The sequence below is a fragment of the Chlorocebus sabaeus genome, chromosome 17 (genome assembly GCF_047675955.1).
Source record: "Chlorocebus sabaeus isolate Y175 chromosome 17, mChlSab1.0.hap1, whole genome shotgun sequence".
Taxonomy (NCBI): domain Eukaryota; kingdom Metazoa; phylum Chordata; class Mammalia; order Primates; family Cercopithecidae; genus Chlorocebus; species Chlorocebus sabaeus.
The window spans coordinates 43,704,198-43,723,944 of NC_132920.1; the positions used below are offsets into that span (position 1 = coordinate 43,704,198).

Sequence of the window (19,747 nt, forward strand, 5' to 3'; positions counted from 1 at the left end):
TGCCTGACAGTATGTTTTAGTTATACTAGTCAGATCTCAGCACTAATTTCTGCTTCATGGTTGAACCTGCTGTCTGTATAGCATCTACATTGGTTTGGGCTGCTAGCCTGATGTTAAAGAGATGAAGCAGAGCTTTTGGATAATACAGATTTTTTTGTTGTGAGAATATCCTCATTAGGCTATTTAAAGCGATGTTAAAATGCCAGTGATTTCTTGTTTGAAGCTGTGAGGCTATACAATTATCTTTGCAGTTGAGTAATGATGATGATAATAACAATAATGGTGCTTATTGAGCACATTCTGTGCCTAGGATTGTTGTAAGGGCTTTTCATGTATTAACTGATTTAATTTTTGACTTTTTTTTTTTGAGACGAAGTCTCGTTCTTGTCGCCCACGTTGGGGTGCAATGGTGCTCTCCTCACTGCAACTGCCGCCTCCCAGATTGAAGTGATTCTCCTGCCTCAGCCTCCCAGGTAGCTGGGATTACAGGTGCCCACAACCATGTCTGGCTAATTTTTGTATTTTTAGTAGAGATGGGGTTTTCACCGCATTGGTCATGCTGGTGTCGAACTCCTGACCTCAGGTGATCTGCCCACCTCTGCCTCCCAAAGTGCTGGGATTACAGGCATGAACCATCGTGCCTGGCCAATTAATTTAATTTTCATAATCATATGAAGTAGATAACTTATTATCCCTGTCTTACAGATGAGAAAATGGAGGCAGAGTGGTTAAGTAATTTGCTTAAGATCACCCAGCTAATAAGTGACAGAGCCGGGATTTGAACCTAGGCAATCTAGCTTCAGCGGTTGAGCTTTTTTTTCTTTAGGTTGATATCAAGTTAACTTAAATATGCCTAGTGGCAATTTGTGTCTCTTGTTTGTTTGACTGTATCCTGGTTCATGTTTGTTTGTCAAGATGGTTAAATGTATATCCATATTGTAGTAGAAACTTTTTTGATTATTTAAAAAAATGTTTAGGGGCTGAGTTTTTCATCACAACCCTCTTTCCTCTCAGAACTAGTAACTGGTGCATGGGCTGTGGGGAGGGAGCTTCTGTGCCATGTCAGCCAAATCTGGGCTGTCTTCATGATTCAACTTGGTGATGTGATGCGACCTTGGGCCTGGGTTGAGTGGGCAGACTGACATTAGAATCTACACTGAGCACACCTTAAAGGGGTGTGTGTGTTTATTAATGTAGATGTACATATAAGGCTCATTTCTAACTTTGATTACTGACATGAGCAGTTGATTAGCCATAGTAAATATTAGATTCATAGTCTGGATATAATTTTTTTTTTTAAAAAGCAAGATATCACTCCCCCCCCCCAAAAAAACTTAATATCTTTCCTGAATAAAATTAATAAAATTTAAAACAATAAATAGTAAAAATAGGAAGTAGCAAACTACACAGAAAAAAAAAAAAAAAGTAGCATTTTAAATAGCTCCCTCCCCTCAGCTAGAGGGGAAGATGGAAAACAAATGTGCTGCTGAAGAAGCCTGTGTTGTTTGAAGGCCCTGGCAGCGGTCCTCAGTCTCTCCCTTTAGCCAGGCAGGAGGCCCAGTGTAGCCTTGAGGCAGAGGTGTGCCCAAGCTTTGATTGACTAGCTTTCCTTTGCCCTGTATTTAAGACTCACTCTCCTCCTTCTGAGTCATGTCCTGTCTATTTAACACACCCTCAGGGCCCTTCTTTTTCTTCAACAAATGACTCTCTACCCTGCCATTGAAGTAGGCGCGTGTCTGTCATCTAATTAGATTTCAGGAGAATTGGGGGCTCGGGACTTGGGCTTTCCCTGGGAACTCTGCGCTGGCCCTCTGATGACCTTTCCTATTTGTTTGGCACATGTGATTTTGAGAAGCAGACAGTATCTGTCAGACGAATTACTCCCCACTCCATGAACTCGGGAGCCATATATCTTAGGATAGTGTACTTTATCTTGCATTGCGTGGCAGTCAGCATGCTGAAACGTGTTATCTCTGAAGATTATACCTTTGTACTTTGGTAGAAGTCCTCAAATTTTCTGGATGCGGGTCACATTTTAGTAAACTATGGAGCTGCAAGGTGAAGGATGATGTATTTTGAGCTGATTCTTCCTTTTTACTGTTTTCTTTGTTGTGTAAATCGATTCTCAGAGTGCCTCTTATTCAGGAATTTATGAAGCCAATCCCTTTACTTCCTTCTCACCACCATATTTTGAATGCCAACGACCTCTGGGTGAAGGAAACTTCATTTCTCACCTGGATTCAGCCTCTTAAATAGCTCTCTGAACTGACCTCATTCTAGCGTCTAGACCTTTGCATACACTGGTGCCGGCCTTCCTTTTTGTCCTTCACATCTCAGTTTAAATGTCACTTCCTTTAGGATCTCACCCCTGCCACCTTGAGTGCCCTTCTTCTGTGCTTCTGTCTGATACTTATGCTGTTATAATTGCCTATTTACTTGTCTGATTCTCATAAGACTAAGTGCCCTGAGAACAGAGACTATGTCTTATTCACTACTGTGTTTGTAGCATTTAGGACAGTGCTGGGCCGTAATAGGTGCCTTTTTTTTTTTTGAAACGGAGTCTCGCTCTGTTGCCCAGGCTGGAGTGCAGTGGCCGGATCTCAGCTCACTGCAAGTTCTGCCTCCCGGGTTCACGTCATTCTCCTGCCTCAGCCTCCCGTGTAGCTGGGACCACAGGCGCCCACCACACCCGGCTAATTTTTTTTTTTTGTATTTTTAGTAGAGACGGGGTTTCACCGTGTTAGCCAGGATGGTCTTGATCTCCTGACCTCGTGATCTGCCCATCTCGGCCTCCCAAAGTGCTAGGATTATAGGCGTGAGCCACCGCGCCCGGCCATAGATGCTTTATGATGTTATGGTGCATGTAGAATGAATAAAATGTGGTGAGCAGTCTCATTTCATGCCAATCTTATCTTCTATGGTGCTGTCAAAATTATTTTCCTATACAATAGTCTTCCTGGCTGGGCGTGGTGGCTCACGCCTGTAATCCCAGCACTTTGGGAGGCTGAGGTGGGTGGATCACAAGGTCAGGAGTTCGAGACCAGCCTGATGAACGTGGTGAAACCCTGACTCTACTAAAAATACAAAAATTAGCCGGGCGTGGTGATGCACGCCTGTAATCCCAGCTACTCTGCAGGCTGAGACAGGAGAATTGCTTGAACCCAGGAGGTGCAGGTTGCAGTGAGCCAAGATCGCATAATTGTACTCCAGCCTGGGTGACAGAGCGAGACTCCATTTCAAAAAAAAAAAAAAAGTCTTCCCTTATAAATGCCATGGGTTCTTCCTTACTTAAGTTAAAGCCCACACTGTCTAGCTTAGCATGCCAAAAGGCTCCTTATACTGGGGTCCAGACCTAGACCATTAGCCTGAGTTGCTGCCACTCCACCTCATCTGTCCTGTGCTTCATTGCTCCCAAATTTCTCACTGCTCCTGAACCTGTCATGGGCATCCATTTACCTTCATCTTCTTTGCCTGTGTACTTCACTCAGTCCGTAATGCTCACCTCTGCCTCTAAAACTGCCCATCCCCTAAGACCCAGCTCTGTTGTCACCTCCAGTGAGAAGCCTCCCCTGCTTTTCTTTCCTCCTCTTGGCCCCCCGCAGCAATTTCTTTGAACCTCTGTTTTGGCACTTACCATGTTGTTTGGTGAGGGCTCTGTTTACTTGTCTGTTTCTTTCACTGGGCTGATCTCCTGTAGTCAGGGGACTTTGCAGAGCATGTGGTGGAAAGGAGTTTGTGGGAATGGCAATGAATAGTGTGAAAGAATCTGATTGTGGAGCTAGGCCGACCTGGTTTAAATCCTAATTCTGCCACTCACCACCTTTGCAACTTTAGGCAAGTTCCTTAACCAGTAGGATTCTTGGTCTCATCTTGGTCTCTAAAATGAGGTTGGCTGGGTGTAGTAGCTTACTCCTGAAATCCCAGCACTTTGGAAGGCTGAGGCAGGAGGATCACTTGAGGCCAAGAGTTTGAAGTCAGACTGACTGTGCAACATAATGAGATTCTGTCTCTACAAAAAACATACAAAACTTAGCTGGGTATGGTGGCTTGTGCCTGTGGTCCTAACCCTCAGGAGGAGGCTGAGGTGGGAGGATCACTTGAACCCAGGAGTTTGAGGCTGCAGTGAGCTATGATTGTACCACTGCACTCCGGAATGGGTGACAGAGCCAGACCCAATCTCTAAAAAAACTAAAAACAAAACAAAATAAAATAAAATAAGGGTGATATCTTTTTTGCAGGAGTAATGAGTTCATAGCTTATATCATGGTGCCTGGCATATAAAGGACACTTGGGGCTGGGCACGGTGGCTCACGCCTGTCAATCCGAGCACTTTGGGAGGCCGAGGCAGGTGGATCACCTGAGGTCAGGAGTTCGAGACCAGCATGGCCAACATGGTGAAACACCATCTCTACTAAAAATACAAAAATTAGCTGGGCGTGGTGGTTGGCACCTGTAATCCCAGCTACTTGGGAGGCTGAGGCAGGAGAATCGTTTGAACCCAGGAGGTGGAGGTTGCAGTGAGCCGAGATCGCGCCATTGCACTCCAGCCTGGGGCACAAGAGCAAGACTTCATCTCAAAAGATAAATAAATAAATAAATAAATAAATAAATAAATAAAGGACACTTGGTAAATATTTGTTGAATGAACAAATTTCCCATTTTGGAGCTCTGCAAATAGGAAAAGGCTTTGTTCTATTAAATCTAAAATAAGCCTTTTGATTTCTGCCTGGTAGTCAGGAGCATTTTGAGGTGGGAGTAAAACTGAGTCTCCTTTCTTGTGATGAAGCAGTATAAAAGATGAGATTAGGAACATCATCAATGAGCAGTCTGTGCAAAGATTGTTGGTGTTTCTCCCCATCTCTTGTTTTTTTCTTTTTTTCCCCGAGACAGAGTCTTGCTCTGTCATCCAGGCTAGAGTGCAGTGGCGTGATCTCAGCTCACTGCATCTTCCACCTCCCGGGCTCAAGCAATTCTTCTGCCTCGGCCTCCTGAGTAGCTGGGATTACAGGTGCCTGCCACTGTGCTTGACTAATTTTTTTGTATTTTTAGTGAAGATGGGGTTTTACCTTGTTGGCCAGGCTGGTCTTGAATTTCTGACCTCAGGTGATCCACATGCCTGGGCCTCCCAAAGTGCTGGGATTACAGGTGTGAGCCACCATGCCCAGCCTCCCCATCTCTTATTTTGTGATGACTCCTTTGATGATCGTGTTATGCTGGCCTTCTCCAGTCCTGGTGAGGTTGGTGGTGGTGGATTCATAATGTAATTAAGACTGGGGATAGACAGAAAGCTGCTCACAGTGGATGACTGGGTGGAGAGTTTCAGTATCCATGTTTCCCAGTATTTTATGGACGGAAAAATGGGTGAAACTGATGGAACACATCCAGGCATTGAGGAAGCCAGACTTCTTGGCCCTACTTTTCTTAGGGCTTTGATGGTCTTCTTGTGCCACAGAACAGGCTTAACTTGGATGCTTCCCACAAATGGGGCTGATAGCTGCATCGTGATCCATTCTTTGCTTTTTTGTTTCTAGTGTAGTTGATGGGGGTAGTCCTTAGGGCCCCAATTCCTACCAAACACCAAATTAATTTCTTTCCAGAAGTTTCGATCTCTTAAGTGTATAATGCCAGGTGATACTCCAGTGCGAGTTTACAATCAGATAGGGAAGATACGTCTGAGTTCTCTGGATGGCAGCCTTGTCTGGTCCTTCAACCCTTGTCCCAGCTAGGGGCCTTTGTGTGCTCTCAAAGCACTCAACCACGCTGTACTGGAAGTGACTGTTAACCTGTCTCTCCCCCACTAGGAGTAAGATCTTCTGTCTCTGAAGCTTCTTAGGGGCGAGTTTTTTTACTGAAGGCCGAGCATTTAGGCACTATAGAGTAAGTGCTGAGCAATGTTGGTTACTGTGTGACCCAACCCAGTCCTTCCTCGGTGGGATTAAAGAAGATGGAATCTACCTGGCAAAACCTTTTGCACCCTTAGGAAGGAAGGTCCTGCATAAACAAAAGGTGATAGTGTTAGCAATAGCATTACTAATTATTTTCCAGGATTTCAGTCATGTGGTTAAATCATCTTCCAGGTGCTTGGCTTCAGCTGTCTCCCTTTTTGCCTTTTATGTTTTTTTTTTGTTTTGTTTTGTTTTTGTTTTTGTTTTTGAGACACAGTCTCGCTGTGTCACTCAGGGTAGAGTGCAGTGGTGTGATCTTGGCTTGCTGCAACCTCCGCCTCCTGGGTTCAAGCAACACTCAGCCTCCCGAGTAGCTGGGACTACAGGTGTGTGCCACCACGCCCAGCTAACTTTTGTATTTTTAGTAGAGACAGGGTTTCGCCATTTTGGTCGGGCTTGTCTCGAACTCCTGACCTCAGGTGATCCGCCTGCCTTGGCCTCCCAAAGTGCAAAGATTACAGGCGTGAACCACCATGCCTGGCCATCCTGTTTATGTTCTAATAACACATCCCTAAGCAATCAGGAATGGGTTAAAGGAGGAGGTGAAGTACACACTAATAGCTTTCCAGTAGCTTTTTTTTTTTTTTGAGACAGAGTCTTGCTCTGTTGCCCAGTTGGGAGTGCAGTGGCGTGATCTCGGCTCACTGCAACCTCCACCTCCTGGGTTCAAGCAATTCTCCTGTCCCAGCCTCCCGAGTAGCTGGGACTATAGGCGCCTGCCACCACGCCTATAGAGAGAAGGGAGAAAAGGGAGTTCTCTCCCTTGTCCCTGGGTGTGAGAATGTGCCTTGTATTGTGGCATATCTTTGCAGATGGCAACTTGGTGGGGAGTGATAAACTACATTTTATGTTAAGCAGAGAGGGGAATTAGTGAGCCAGGCAGACTGGATCATGTTGGATATCTTAAGTCTCCTTGACTGGCCTTGAGTAGAAGGGTGGGACCTTTTCTTTGTTAGTTACTATCTTGTGCCAACTGCGTGCTAGGTGACATTTAGAATTTATAAAGGACATGGCCCCTCTTTGTGAGAAGCTTCTGTGCTGTGGTGGGGAACTCAGCACCCATCCCTTGAGAGGAGGATCTGCCTACGGAGAAGCCATCCTACACCCCAAAACCCTGGACTTCTACTCAGCTAACCAATAGGAGAGAACTCTGCTTATCATTTTGGGTACCAAGCGGTGGGTGGCCTCTTTATACCTTCACAGGTAGCCCAAGTAGGTAACTGAATCTCAGAAGTCTTTGAGGGTCTTGATATTAGGGCAGAATTGTCCTGGTTTTCCTGTGGCTGCCTGGAAAAGAGAGCTTTCCAGGCTTTGCGCTGGCATTGGAGATGGGAACTGGGTTCTGTCCCACTTCTGCTTGTGGTCTTGGGCAAAATCACTTGTCCTTTCTCACCCTCACAATGGGAGAGCTCCCTATTCTTTGTGCCTCACTGGACCATAAGCATCAAAGGAAATATCGTGGAACGGAAAGAGCTTCTGGAATGGTAAAGCACAGTGTAGATGCAGGGTTTTTGTCTGTTTGCCTAGGAACTGTTGGTTTTGCCATAAACATATATCCCTTGTATAAAATACTAACTATACAGAAAAATATACAAAATAAAAAGAAAGAAAATCCTCCCTTTCTTCTCCCATTGTTCCTGCCTAACTTGTTTTCCCAAAGATAGGGAACCATTGTTTGCCATTTATCTTGTACCCTTCTAATCGTTTTTTTTTTTTTTTTTTGAGACAGAGTTTCGCTGTTGTCACCCAGGCTGGAGTGCAATGGTGTGATCTCGGCTCACTGCAACCTCCACCTCCCGGGTTCAAGCGATTCTCCTGCCTCAGCCTCCCGAGTAGCTGGGATTACAGGTGCCCGCCACCACGCCCAGCTAATTTTTTGTATTTTTAGTAGAGACGGGGTTTCACCATGTTGGCCAGGCTGGTGTTGAACTCCTGACCTCAGGTGATCTGCCTGCCTTGGCTTCCCAAAGTGCTGGGATTGCAGGCATGAGCCACTGCGCCTGGCCTCTAATAGTTGTTTTATACGTCTAGACATTCCTCACCAAAACTTAATACTAATGCATACTCTTCTTCAACTTTCTCTGTTCACTTAACATGTGACCCAGGAGTGGAATAGTCCCTGTTGGAGCCACTGAGGATCCTGGTTACAGCCTCCTTCGCAGCTGAGTGGGTTCCTCTGGGGCTGGTTCCCTGGGAGGAATGGAGAAGCTTTACTAGAGGGTCTCGCCACGGCAGGCACCGTGGCTGTCTCTGAGGGACATTTTTTTATTCTGAGATGAAATTGGCAGGAGTGTCCTTGAGTGGGAATCAGAATGGATATAACAGCGATGTGGGCATCGGCACTCCCATCTCACCTGTGTCTCTCCCCTTCACTCATTTCATTTTTGCTTGGGAAAAGAAAAAAATCATCTGATTTCTCAAATCCTATTTTAGTGTAGTGAGAGTCCCTGATTTCTGAAACCTTGAATTAGCCATGTCACTTGCTACTCTTTTAAAAGCACACCAGACCCAGTTGGTGTTTTTGTTTTCCTGTGGGTGAGGATTCCGAAGGTCACCTGTCAGTGGCTGTGCTCAGTCTAGGGCAGGGGTCAGGGCCTGTTGTAAAAGTTGTCTTTTTTTTCTAGACAGTTGTCTCATCTTCATAGTCAGGCCTTGGCCTTTTTGAGCTCTTGGGCTGTAGTCAGAGCAACATGGGGAGCCCAGTGTGTAGGCAATTATTGGAAATGTTTCCTGTCTCCATGAATCTTGATCCTAGGCTTGAGAAAAGGCTGGGTCCACCTGTGTGGCCAGGGTGGTGACTCTTCCCTTTTTGCCCCGAGTCGTCAGAGAGCCTGCAGGGCATCCTAGAACAGGAGAGAGGACCCCTCTCCTGTCTTTTCCCTGCTAATATCTTACTCTCTGCTAAGCATCAGTGGGTGTGGATATATGTGTTGTAGTCCTGTCCTCCTGCCCCAGGGGACACATCTTGTGGGGTCTCTGGAATGTCACTGCTTTTGCCTCATTTGCCTTGCAGTCTGTGAGCTGGAGGTGTCACTTCCCCCAGGGTGGTCTGGAGGCTTCATGGAAGAGTTGTTTCTGCTGTTGATGGGAGAGCTTCTTGCATGTTGCTCGTGTTGCTCGTTCTGAGAGGGGAGAATAGTCCATGTTGCTCCTCTGGGGCTGGCTCCCTGGGAAGTGCCACCCCTGGCCAGGTGGCAGTATGCAGCCCGCGCTGTTGACTGGCCCAGCTGTAGGCCAGGCACACACTGCCCCATTGTACTGTGCTTTCCGACGCAGCCCTTGTCATAGCCTCTAATCCTTGGGCTGCTTCTCTCCCAGCCCCTCAGAGCCTGTGGGAGGTGGTGGGATGGACTCTGCTGGCACTGGTGCGGGATGGGTGGCAGCTGCAGCTGTGGGTGGCTTTGTTCTTACAGCCTAGCTTTCAGAGTCCTGGTGCAGCCTGGCAGCAGTGTTTGGGGAACAGGCGAGATAGAGGAGCTGAGCCCCTTCTCCAACAGCCGTCCTCTCTTTCTGTTGACCAACCAGAGAGGCTTGTTGCCTGATGTCAGCAAGCTGGCCTCCCTGGTTGGCAGGGGGAGGGCTTGGCTTCCACCTGGCATGGTTTCCGGATGGGAGAAAGCCCCTGAGGGTCTGGTGGTAAGTCTGCAGTGCTTCCCGTCAGGAGAGTGCAGTGTGCAGTGTGTCCCCTTGGGCATCCTGCAGCTTGCCATTCCTCTGCTTTCTCTCTGCAGCTCCGGAGTTGGGCTGCTCACAAACCAAGCTGTCTGTTTATATGGAGTGCCTGGAGGGCGTCTGCCATGAGTCTGTCGCTAACTGCACTAACCAGGAGAGCTGGCTGGTTGGGGAGAAGACACTAACCCTGTGAGTCTGACCTCGGCCAGCTAACCTGCCCTGGGGTGCCACCAGCAGGGCCTCCGTCCTCCATCCCTCCCCGCAGCCTGGCTGCCTCCGTCCTTAGCTTATATCGCACCATCTCCTCTGCTCTCTTGTTCTTACTACCGGGTCCCTCTATTTTCCCAGTCTCCCTCTGTTGTGGGTGGGGCTGTGCCCCCTTCACGGCCATCTGCCCATCACCAGCCTGCTGCTGGGCTCCACTGACCCCCCAACACCATCACCCTCCCCCAAATCGGCAGCATGCTCTTCACTTCTCCATTTAAACAGAATCGGTTGGAGTTTCTGTTGAATCTGTGCTTTTAGCACCACAGAGTTTGAGAAGATCCCTCAGTTACCATGCTGCTGCTGCTTCTCACACCTCAGAGACAGATGAACTAGAGTGGGAAGGGATTTTTCTTCTAGACCAGATCATTTCCTCCCTTTATCAAGAAGGGAAGGTTGGATAGTGTCCCTGTTACTCTCACCCTAGGATAAGAAGTTAGCATCAGCTGCAAGATTCTCTTTAGGATTGGGGAGGTAGAGGAAAACCTTGGCCTGGTTCTGGGGAGTTCCCTGGGCAGAAGAGTGAAACTACTTAAACTGAATGCTGGGGCCTCGAACCGGGGACCCATGTGAGACGTCACTCCCATTGGTGACCGTTGCTCTGGGAGGTGGAGTTTGGTCCCCCCACCTCTTTTCACGTCTGGAGCTTCAGGTGGACTTTAGCCATGAAAAGCTGGGAAGGGCGCCTCAGTAGAGTGGGGGCAGGACCTGGCTTCGGACTCCACACTGGGCTCAGAAAAGGTCTTGGCCTCAGATTGGGAGATGGGTGAGTGCAGCCTGGTGTGGAGAAGCTCCCACGCAATCCCTTCTCCCTCCAGGCTTGGGAAGGAGAGGCGGGTCTGGAGATCATGAGAAAGTTGATTGCCTGTTGTTTCATGGTGTTCCACACAGGTCACTCTAGATAGACTGTGGCTCTGGCTTCTGGAGGTGGTGCGGTGCTGGGGAGGCTGGACTGGGGAGCTTGAGACCTGAAGGCTGCCTAAGTGGATTCTGTTCCCCTTGGGCTGGGTGAGAGAAGACAGGAGCCTAGCAGCATTGGGTGGGAGCTTGTAAATGGGAGAGGGTGTATTATGGGCCCGGAGCGAGGAGGGTAGCACTCCCGAGCAGGATGATGATTTCTCAGAGGTTGATACATTAAGAGACCAAAGTTGGTAGGGGATATCCGTGTTGATGAGAAATATCCTTTTTTTTTTTTTGAGACTGAGTTCTGCTCTTGTTGCCCAGGCTGGAGTGCAATGGCGCGATCTCAGCTCACTGCAACCTCCGCCTCCTGGGTTCAAGCGATTCTGCAACCTCAGCCTCCCGAGTAGCTGGGATGATAGAAATGCACCACCACGCCCAGCTCATTTTGTATTTTTAGTAGAGACGAGGTTCTCCATGTTGGTAAGGCTGGTCTCGAGCTCCCGACCTCAGGTGATCCACCCACCTTGGCCTCCCAAAATGTTGGGATTACAGGCATGAGCCACTGTGCCTGGCCCAGTGAGAAATATCTTGATGAAAATGCACTATATCTGGCCGGGCGCTGTGGCTCAAGCCTGTAATCCCAGCACTTTGGGAGGCCGAGACGGGCGGATCACGAGGTCAGGAGATTGAGACCATCCTGGCTAACACAGTGAAACCCCGTCTCTACTAAAAACACAAAAAAACTAGCCGGGCGAGGTGGCGGGCGCCTGTAGTCCCCGCTACTCGGGAGGCTGAGGCAGGAGAATGGCGTAAACCCGGGAGGCGGAGCTTGCAGTGAGCTGAGATCCGGCCACTGCACTCCAGCCCGGGCGACAGAGCAAGACTCCGTCTCAAAAAAAAAAAAAAAAGAAAATGCACTATATCCGATAAATGAATGTATGTACTATGCAGTATTAAGGATTTATAGTACTGATCAATATCCATGTGGAAATGAATTTTATTGTATGATTAATAATAGTGAATGTATGATAGTTGATTAATGAATAAACAATACCTGCTTATATGCATGTGGATTGAGCTCGTAATGTATTATTATATATGAGTGTACAATGTACAGATAAACATTTATAGTACTATATATTATTCATGGGGACTAGCAGTAATGCAGAGATGTTTAGGGACCCCAAATGGGGAGTTGACAAACTGGAGGCTTTCTTGACTTGGCTCTGACCAGGAAAGCAAAAGGACCTGGAGTTGAGGCCTAGTTGAGGGCCAGTCCTTCACTTTGGCCTTTCTTAGGAGAGGGCATGGGGTCTAATGTCAAATGCAGGCTATGACCTTGGGGATTTCTTGCCCTCCTTTTTTGCAGGGAGGGGTTGGTTTGCCTGGCTCTTTAGCCCCTGTTTCTGTGAAGTGTTTTTCTGGATGTGAGGTTGGGTGGATAGACTTGGAAGTGTTTGCTCAGGTGGGAGCCAGGTGAGCTCTCACAGGTCACCAGCACTGTTCTGAGTCCTCAGGATTGCTTTGGGGCAGAATAATTCCCACTCTTTTTGGCTTTCAAAACCCTGTCAATCTGGTTTAGAGTAGGCTGGGGGCCAGTTCAGGGCTGCAGGCAACTTGTCCTGAGAGGGTGAGGTTGTACTTGCCCAGAGGGGTGGCGGGCATGGCTGTTGGAGGGGCAGCAGGGCTGGTCTGGGCACAGACTGACATCTTCTAGCCTTGTGTTCAGCCCAGAGCAGAACCTCTGCCCAGGCCCCACCCCATGAGCTGTTGGCTGCCTGCCTGCCACGCGCCCGGGATTGCTGAAGGCTTTGCTCATGTATCTCAGGAACAGCTGCATGCCGGAAACTGGGGGCTGGTGGCAAGCAGGAGGGGTACCCCGAAGACGACGTGGGAGAGGCCGAACCCAGCTTTGGTGGGGTCAGCCCACTGCTCTGGGGGATTGCTCTGCTATTCACGGGGAGTCAGAGGGAGAATGGCTGTATTAATGGTGCAGGGAGTGGGGATCTTCATGAGCAATCCCCAGGACCAAGGCCAGGTCACCTGGTTCCAGGGCTGACCCTTGCAGGGTGGCCATTTGTGTTCCTTGGATATCAGTTGGGGGCAGAGACTGGATTTCAGAGGCTTGAGAAGTGGCCAGACTTGTGTGGCGGGAGTGTAGCTGACCCCCACTGGGGCACAGCTTCCCATAGGCTTGCAGAGTTCAGAGACTCCACATCCAGCACGTACAGCTCAGGACAGTTCCTGAGAGGGAGGCCCCAGTCCCTGTGTGATCAGACAGTTGTGTTTTAGTGCTTGATGAGGGGCTTTAGGAAGGGCTTGTATTTATTGTTATTTATTTATACCCTGCTGGATTCCAAGGGAATTAAGGTGGCATACAACACAGCTGGCGTATTCTGAAACAGGGCTGGGTGTTCCTTTCATTTTAAAACAGTAGTGATTACTAACTTCCATTTGACTTTGCTTGGTTGAATTATGAAGAAGAGCTTGGATGATTTTCATGGTAATGTGTGGGCCCTCCCTGATTCAGAAGCTTGTGTTCATTGACTCCTGAAGGTCTCTCACTTACTTGATTCATTGACAGCTGAGAGCAGAAAGGCTTCGCGGTAGGTTCAGAAATGATCTGAACCTGGATAAACTCTTGGGGCCACAATTACCTAAAGCAGGTATTGGTGATGTGGAGAGTAGGAAGGTAGTTGCTCTCTGGGGCAGGGCAGCTGCTCCAGGATCAGGAGAGTTGTGGAGTGAGGTAGTATAGAACGTGGGGAGCTGGAGGAGATGTTTGTTGGGGAAGGCTGAAGTTGGAAAAGCCAAAGAACCATATCCACTCTGGATTCCTGTCTCCCTCTCCTGGGCTGGTGTTGAAGAGATGGCCTCAGCCTTAGCTGGGAGAAGGCTGGATTCTTGAACTTCCTTTCCTCTTCTGCATCTCTGACTTTGCCTGAGCCTTAGGCATAACCCGGGAAAGGATGGCAGAAGGGAAGTGGGATGGCATCTTTGGCTCTTGGGCTGGAAACTTATTGCTGTTGCTCCTGTGGGTGCTTGCTGGGAACAGTAAGATAGTATATTGGGGCAGGATTCTGAAGAGATTCCTCTCTCATACCACTCTGTCTCTAGCAACAGCAATCTTCCACCACAGTGGAAGCCCCTGATCAAATATGCGTACCCACAAAAGGGAGCAGGTGTAAGTTCCATCTCCTGGTTAAAGAGTGATGCTTGGCAGATTTTTTGTCGTTTTATTAAAGGACACTGCTCAGCCAGCTTCTGGTACAGATCACGCCTTATATCTATCTCTGTCTACACTCTGCTCAGCTGTTCAGAGGGTTCACAGTGCAGCTCTGCTGTGCGTGCTGAGTCCCATTTCTAATGAAAGTAGACTTTGTTCTCTGAAGGCAGCTAATCGTGCCCCATGGGCTGTAATCAGGGAGAAGGTATTTAATACAGGGCAGGCGGCAACAGGCGGCCTGCACCGACTGGCAAATTGCAACATGGCAATTAGAAAGCTATCACCCCTCTCTCCACCCCAGCAGATAGGAAGTAGAGTCCATCCTTTGAATTGATTTTTGAGTAAGCGAAGAATGAATGTTATGCATAGCATGGCAGAAGCTGGGGTTGGATGGGGTAGGATGAGGCAGGGGCAGGGAGGGTTGAGGAGAGCCCCTTTTCCTTCTCACTTCACCTTCATGGGATGGGAAAGGGTTGCTGCTACTTTGGGTGTCTCCCTCAACACTGCCTGCAGGTTCAGCCCGAGGAGCCCCAGGCCATGCTGGGTCAGCGAGAGGTTTTAACCTAGGCCTCAACCTTTCTCCCAGGGCATAGCTGTTCTTACAGAACAGACCCAGTACGTTACGTTATCTGGTAGTCCCACATCCTGAGTTGTCTGCCCTTAGTTCCTTAAGGCTTAGGTTTAGTTTGGCATGGGGGTGGGAGTGAGATTCTTCCTCGTTAATTTCCTTTTTTTTTTTTTTTTTTTTTGAGACGGAGTCTCTGTTGCCCAGGCTGGAGTGCAGTGGTGCGATCTGGGCTCACTGCAATCTCCACCTCCTGGGTTCAATTTTTGTAGAGACAGGGTTTCACCATGTTGGCCAGGCAGGTCTCGAAATCCTGATGACCTCAAGTGATCCGCCTGCCTTGACCTCCTAAAGTGCTGGGATTACGGGCGTGAGCTACCATGTGCGGCCAGCCCTGTTGATTTCCTGATCTTCCTCCAGAAGACCATTTTCTGGGAGGTGCCCTGGAGCCAGCTCAGCCTCCAGAGGCCAGGAGGCCCCAGAGGCTGTCCTTGGCTGCCGCTCGCTTATCGTGGGCCATGGCCCATTCTGAGTTGTCCAGCTGCTCTCCTTTGGGACTTTTTCTTCCCCACATGGGACTGGGAGTCCTCCTTGGGCTGAAACACTCCAAGGCAACTTGGGAAACCTTTGGGTGAAGGAGATGTGGCCAGGGGAGGCTGCACCTGGTAGCTGAGTCTTCCTGGAGGGACCACTCTGATGCCATCTGCCTCACCCCTTTACCTTCTCCCAGCTTGCAGACCGAGTGTCCCAATACTTCTGTCTTTGTTGTCCACTGCACCTTGCATTGCTGTCCTCCTTGGGTCTGTCCAGCCTTCCCTGCACACCTTCCTTGCCTCCAGTCAAGGACTGTGGGCTGCCAGGCCTATTGTATTCCTGTTCATTGCTGGAACTGTGGGCTCCTCATGGGCTGGATCTGGGGCACTCAGCAGATTTCAGAAGTTGGAGCTAGGGCCTGGGTGTTGGGCACACCCTGTGTTTATGGACACAGGGCAGGAAGTGGTTGGTACACATCTCCCTCGCAGCCTGGTGTTGAGGAACACCATGAGCCCCCTGGTGGATTATCTTCCCAGTGGACATTGCCTTCTGCTTCCTTAGTTGGGAGTGGTTTCCCATCCCTGTAACTCTGACGTATGTGGAAAGAGTAGGCTGTGGCGGAGAGAATAACCTCCCGTCACCACCACCCCCATCCCCAGAGTGTGTCTGCATTTACTGCCCATCCCACAGCCAGCCACCTTCTCAGAGTAGTCCTCGCCTAGCAAGCCAGATTGCCTCTGGCCATGGAATCCCTGGGGATAAATACATACTGTAGGGTCAGGGAGTGGGGCTTGAGGTCAGGGTGAGGCAGAAGGAGCTAGAGGATGTGTGGCAACTAGAGCCCGGGCTGCAGGGCATGGAGTGAAGCAACCCTCCCTACAGGATTGCCGGACACCTGAGCATGTTCGTGTCCTCCCTGCCTGCCTGCTGTTCATGCAGGTGTCTCGGTACCAAGAGGACAGCATGAGCCTTGCCAGGAATAGGGACAAGGAAGTACAGAGGCGGTTGGGAATAGAGGAGAGGCACACAAAGGGGCCTGCAGAGAGAAAGGGCTTCCTCAGATGACTGGGGAGCACGTGGGGGAAGGGAGCTGGGACCTGGACCCTCTGTAGAGAAGGGGAAAGGCAGAGACCAACTCTCTGAGCTGCACCTTGGTTTTGTAGAAGCTCTTGACTGCTGTCATCTCTCACTCTTCCATCTCTGGCCCTACCCTGTTTTCCAGCTCATGTACCCCACACATTTAACCCTCTGAGTATCAGAACCCACATACCCAGGTGGGTTTGGGACTTTCTAGGCCTCTCCCTCAGGCCATAGGAGCATCCACCCTGGGCCCCTCTGGAGGGGCAGCCCCAAGGAGCCTGTTGGGGTGACTTGTTTGCTCCCCACACCCTGGGAATGTGCCGTCCTTTCAGGCCCGCCCACCCAGATTCCTGTGCAGGGAGTCAGCCGACACAGCATGCTGCATGTGCCCTGTGGGGACACGTTCTGCCTCCTGTCAGGGGGAGGAGGCTGGCGGCCCGTGCCCGTGGTGCCGCACCCCAGCTCCCCGCAGAACCGCAAGCCAAGGCCCAGGCTGTCCAGACAGAGGAGGTAGACCACTCCTGCTTCCCCACCCTCCCTACCCCCCTCACCATTCTTCCTGCCCCAGGCCCTGTTGGAATGTGACAGGAGTCATGGCCAGGGCATGTCCCGACAGTGGGAACACACGCTAAAGCCCGCAAGGCTTCCCTCAGCCTCCAGCTCTGTTTAGGTTGATGGGGGCGGGAGGAGATTGTTTTTTCTGCCCAGAAGGCCACCTGAGGTTACTGCCTGATCACTGGTGGCTGCTGCCCCCATGCTGCAACCCAGCTAATTACAGGTGGGGGCCAGGGAGGGGTGTGGGCCCATCTTTGAACCTCAGGAGGTGGGAGGGGCTCTCATAGGACACTCAGTCCGGCCACCTCTGTGTAGATAAGGAACTGGGTTATCCAGTGAGGAAGGGCGTTACACAGGGCCCTGTGGTGTCAGTGCTGAGCCTGGAGCCCAGGTGTCTCCAACTCCCCAGACTGGAGTTTTCTTCGTATTTCTCAGCCTTGGCACTCTGGGTATTTTCTGTTGGGAATTATTTGTGGTGGGAGTTGTCCTATGGTTGTGGGATGACCAAAGCATCCCTAGCTTCTACCCACTAGATGCCAGTAGCACTCCTTCCCTCCAGGTTTTGACAATCAGAAATGTCTCCTGACACTTGCCAGACGTCCCTGGGGAAGGAGGGTTGGTAGAATTGCCTGGTTGAGAGCTACTGCTCTGTGTTGCTCCCTTTTCAGATTTCTTCTCCTAGCCCTACACCACCTCATTGCAAAGGCCCGTGACCATCATCATTATACACCAGATAGCCTTGGGCCTCCTTCTGGAAATGCTAGGTGCTCTCTTTCCATCATTTTCTCTATCTTCTTGGATCTTTGTGAGGCTTTTTTCCTGGTGTTCTCATTTGTAACTCATGTTCCCCAAATCTCTTAGTTGTTTCCAAACTCTGAGAGGCCTGGGAGATGAGGAGGACAGATGTGGAGTAGGGATAGGACGGAACCGGACCTATTCAAGAATTGGGCAATGTGCTGAGACCATAAACACACACAGACACACGTATCTCATCTGGGACTGTGACGTTACTGTCACAGAGAAAGGCAGGAACCCAGTGCTTCCAGTCATCTGCCTCCAGCTGCTTTCCCCTCAGGCCCCCTATTTCATGGCCTTCCTGCCATGGTTCTCCCTGGGGGGCCTTCCAGGTCCCAGACCGGGCAGGCAGGCCTGTAGCACTGACAGACAGGCGGCTGACACCTGGTTTCCACTTTCTTCCCTTCTCTGGTTTCAGGAGCTGTTGGCTAAAGGAAGTGGAGGGGCCGTGGGATGCGGAGAGCCGAGGGCTAACTCTCGGACAGCGGAACGGAGAGAGCTGCCGACAAACAGACGGTATGTCCCTGATGAGGCCTGTGCCCTCAGCCTGGCTGTCTTCTGGGGAGGGGCAGGTGAGGGGGCAGCCAAGTGTTCTCTCTCGGTGGGGGCTGGTGAAAAGAGTGGTAGAGGCCACAGGGGTTTGGCCATCAGTGGCCGAGGCCAGAGAGCTCTCTCGGGCTTTGAGATTCCCACTGAGGATCCTGGATTGGATACCCAAACTCATATTTTTTGGTTATTATTTTTTTTAAAACTAACATTTATTCAACATTTCCTAAGTGCTTTACATCATTTTCACAACAGCCCTATGAAGTTGGTGCTATTCTTAGCTGGGCACAGTAGCTCACACCTATAATCCCAGCACTTTGGAAGGCCAAGACAGAAGGATTGCTTGAGCTTGGGAGTTTGAGCCTGGGCAATAAAGTGAAACCCCGTGTACAAGAAATAGCCAGGTGCAGTGGCACATGCTTGTGGTCCGAGTTACACAGAAGGCTGAGGCAGGAGGATTACTTGAGCCTGGGAGGTTGAGGCTGCTGTGAGCCAAGAGTGCGCCACTGCACTCCAGCCTGGGCAACAGAGCAAGACCCTGTCTCAAAAAAGAAAAGAAAAAAAGAAATTGGTGCTGTTTTACCACTAATTTAGAGTTGAGAAAACTAATGCATAGAGAGTTTTATCTTCTGAGGCCTTCAAAGGAGAGTGGAAAGGAGGGTGGTGGGCTGCTTTGAAGGCTCCCTGCCCCACTCTTAAAACCTAGGTGTCCAGGCCCTAGGCCCTGCTTTTCCCACCCACCTGTTCCCCATTGGACCTATGCCCCACCCTCTGGCACTCCTTTGACCTATGGGGACTGACACACCTAAGGTGTGCCCTTCTAGTGACTCCAGTAATGGCCCAGGCCTATCAGCCTATGTGGTGGCCTCAACATATGTCTCCTTTCACCATCTTTGTTTTTTCTCAGTCCAGAGTCCTTCTGGCCACATCTCTGAGCCTCCCTCCTCCTCCTCCTCAGCAGGTGGAGGAGCCGTCACCTCCCAGAATGACCAGTGCCGCCCCCGCCCCTGCTAAGAAACCCTACCGTAAGGCACCGCCAGAGCATCGGGAGCTGCGATTGGAAATTCCTGGATCCCGGCTTGAGCAGGAGGTCAGCAAGACTGGTACCCCAGCCTGACCGGCAGAGGCAAGGCCCCTGAGGCTGGGTGTCTGGCTGACTTCTCCTGCCTGAGCTTCTGGTCCTGAGTTGGGGTGAGAGTGGGCCTTGCTGTTGGAGGCCTGAGGTCTCCTAGCCGCAGCAGTGCAGGTGGGGGCAATGTAGGCTCAAGGGGGACTGTCAGTGAGTATACATCCAAATGTCAGGGAACCCCTGAGTCTTTGTAGCTTAGCATAAATGATCCCATATGATATTCTCCCTGCAAGAGGCAGCCCAGTAGACTGAGGGGTACCTAACCTGCTGGTGGATGGGACTCTAGTCCTCCATAGTGGAATAGAGCCATTCAACCTGTGGCCCCTTTGGGGCATATCAGGAGGCAGTGCTACAGCCACTTCCCACCAGCACAGCTGCTCTTCATTGTCCCCAGGAAGTCCGGCCCTTCCTCCAGCTTTGCTTTGTTTGGCTAACATTTGTTGAATACGTACTCCCTGCCAGGAACTGTTAGGTCTGGACTCTGCTCTTCAGGGGCCTATAGTCAGCTGCAAAACATGGGCTCTCCTCCCCCA

The 19,747-nt window shown here is 50.1% G+C and overlaps 1 protein-coding gene across 16 annotated transcripts in view; it reads left to right on the plus strand.

The window, feature by feature from the left end:
• The window catches only part of TJAP1 (tight junction associated protein 1), a 29,198-nt gene that overhangs the window by 2,952 nt on the left and 6,499 nt on the right, over positions 1-19,747 (plus strand). For 4 of the 16 annotated variants that reach the window (XM_038006122.2, XM_007972465.3, XM_073006020.1 and 1 more), the window contains 2 exons: positions 17,958-18,055; positions 19,044-19,175. In XM_038006122.2, coding sequence (XP_037862050.1) covers positions 19,071-19,175 — 105 coding nt within the window. In that variant the 5' untranslated portion in view covers positions 17,958-18,055; positions 19,044-19,070. Of the gene's footprint in view, positions 1-17,957; positions 18,056-18,992; positions 19,212-19,747 lie in introns of all 16 variants that reach the window. The other 12 variants (XM_007972468.3, XM_038006123.2, XM_007972469.3 and 9 more) reach the window with 5 other exon arrangements.